At 45.0% G+C, this 1,360-nt stretch overlaps 2 protein-coding genes across 3 annotated transcripts in view; one reads left to right on the top strand and one right to left on the bottom strand.

Annotated features, from left to right (window-relative positions):
• Window positions 1-1,360, top strand: part of LOC101860569 (coiled-coil domain-containing protein 34) — a 31,936-nt gene that overhangs the window by 14,158 nt on the left and 16,418 nt on the right. The gene's annotated exons all lie outside the window — the stretch shown is intronic.
• Window positions 1-1,360, bottom strand: part of LOC101860096 — a gene marked incomplete in the record, with an annotated part of 14,688 nt that overhangs the window by 3,840 nt on the left and 9,488 nt on the right. The window contains 1 exon segment of the mRNA XM_013082497.2: window positions 401-552. Coding sequence (XP_012937951.1) covers window positions 401-552 — 152 coding nt within the window.

Here is a 1,360-nt window from a genome sequence, read left to right as displayed (position 1 = left end):
GAGAGAGAGAGAGAGAAAGAGAGAGAGAGAGAGAGATGAGGGGGGTGTACTGCGCATCGTAACGATCATCAATAAAAAATGGATATATTATATAGAATTGGTGGTTATGATAATTTAAAGATGTACCTAAATTGTACCAAGTTTGTTTTTTGACTACTGGCTGTACAGTTCTAGGAGCTGTTCACCTGTAACCGAAAAGAACGCACAGCAGTCTGTTGCGATCGGCAGACGTTGTTTTGGGCTTGGCTTATGTTTTTTGGTTTAATTTTGTTAAGTTTTTGGTTGTATTTGGGGGAAGTTGGCAGGGTTGTTGTTTTGTTTGGGTTTTTTTGGGGGGAGGTTTAAGGGGATTGGCGGTTTTGCTTGTTGTCTGTCAACCCAGAGAGTTGTTACTGTTTACCTGGTTGAGAGGCCAGTTTGTGCATCTCGGTCATGCCGTTGACGTCCCTGTCCCTGACCCCGGGGTCATCGTCCTCCGCCTCGGCCTCCGCCTCTTCGTCCTCCGTCACCGTGGGCAGCTGGGGCTTCTGGGCGAGGGCCGCCTCCCGGGCGCTAGAACAACGGTGGAGGGGTGGGGGAGGCTGTTAGTTTACTCGTTTTGGCTGGTCGGTTGGTGGGTGTTCTGGTGTGGTTTGCCCCTTCTTTCCTGTAAAACATCTATCGTCCTTATCTCTCCTCCGTTTTTTTGTTGTTGTTTTTTTGGTGTTTGTAACCCTGCTCTTATAACACCTCAATTCTTTGGCACTTACCGGTACATGGCCTTATTGTATTGCAAGTGCCGTAAAATTGTATTAAACTACTCAACTCTTGTTAAGGACGCCTCAGTGCTGATGGCTTTGTGCAATGTTGGGGGGGGGCATCATTTTGTCGAGTGTCTATGGGATGTTGTTTTTTTCTGAGTAGCTAGCTTTCTGTGTATCCCAGTGACCTTTTTTGGCCCTGAATTGAAAGGCAGTGCCGAAGCACCTCCCCCCCCCCCCTAATTGTCTAAATGTTTGTCGATGGGGGAGTTTTTAAAAATCACCTGTTTTAAAACGGTTTTTCTTTCACGGATTTCTCAGGGCTTTGGGGTGATGTTGGCTGGGTTTTATCCTTATCAAATGTGAAAATGTAGGTTCTCTTTTCGACAGGACTAGTTGACTAAATGTGTTGTCCCAACGTGCATGTGTCCGATCTGATACAAAGCAAATCTTTTTAGAAACACATGTCTTTATTAAGCCTTCACAGGTGTTCAGAGAGCGCTAATAGTTAGTTTATTATTAGTATTAGTTTACTCCTTTTAGCTGGTTGGTTGGTGGGTGCTCTGATGTGCTCTAATAGTTCTTTACTATCGCTTTGATTGATTATGTGTAGCCTTTTG

The sequence above is a fragment of the Aplysia californica genome, unplaced genomic scaffold, assembly GCF_000002075.1.
Source record: "Aplysia californica isolate F4 #8 unplaced genomic scaffold, AplCal3.0 scaffold00177, whole genome shotgun sequence".
NCBI lineage: Eukaryota > Metazoa > Mollusca > Gastropoda > Aplysiida > Aplysiidae > Aplysia > Aplysia californica.
The sequence above is the reverse complement of the archived record's forward strand: the minus strand, read 5'-3'. Positions and strand labels throughout refer to the sequence as shown.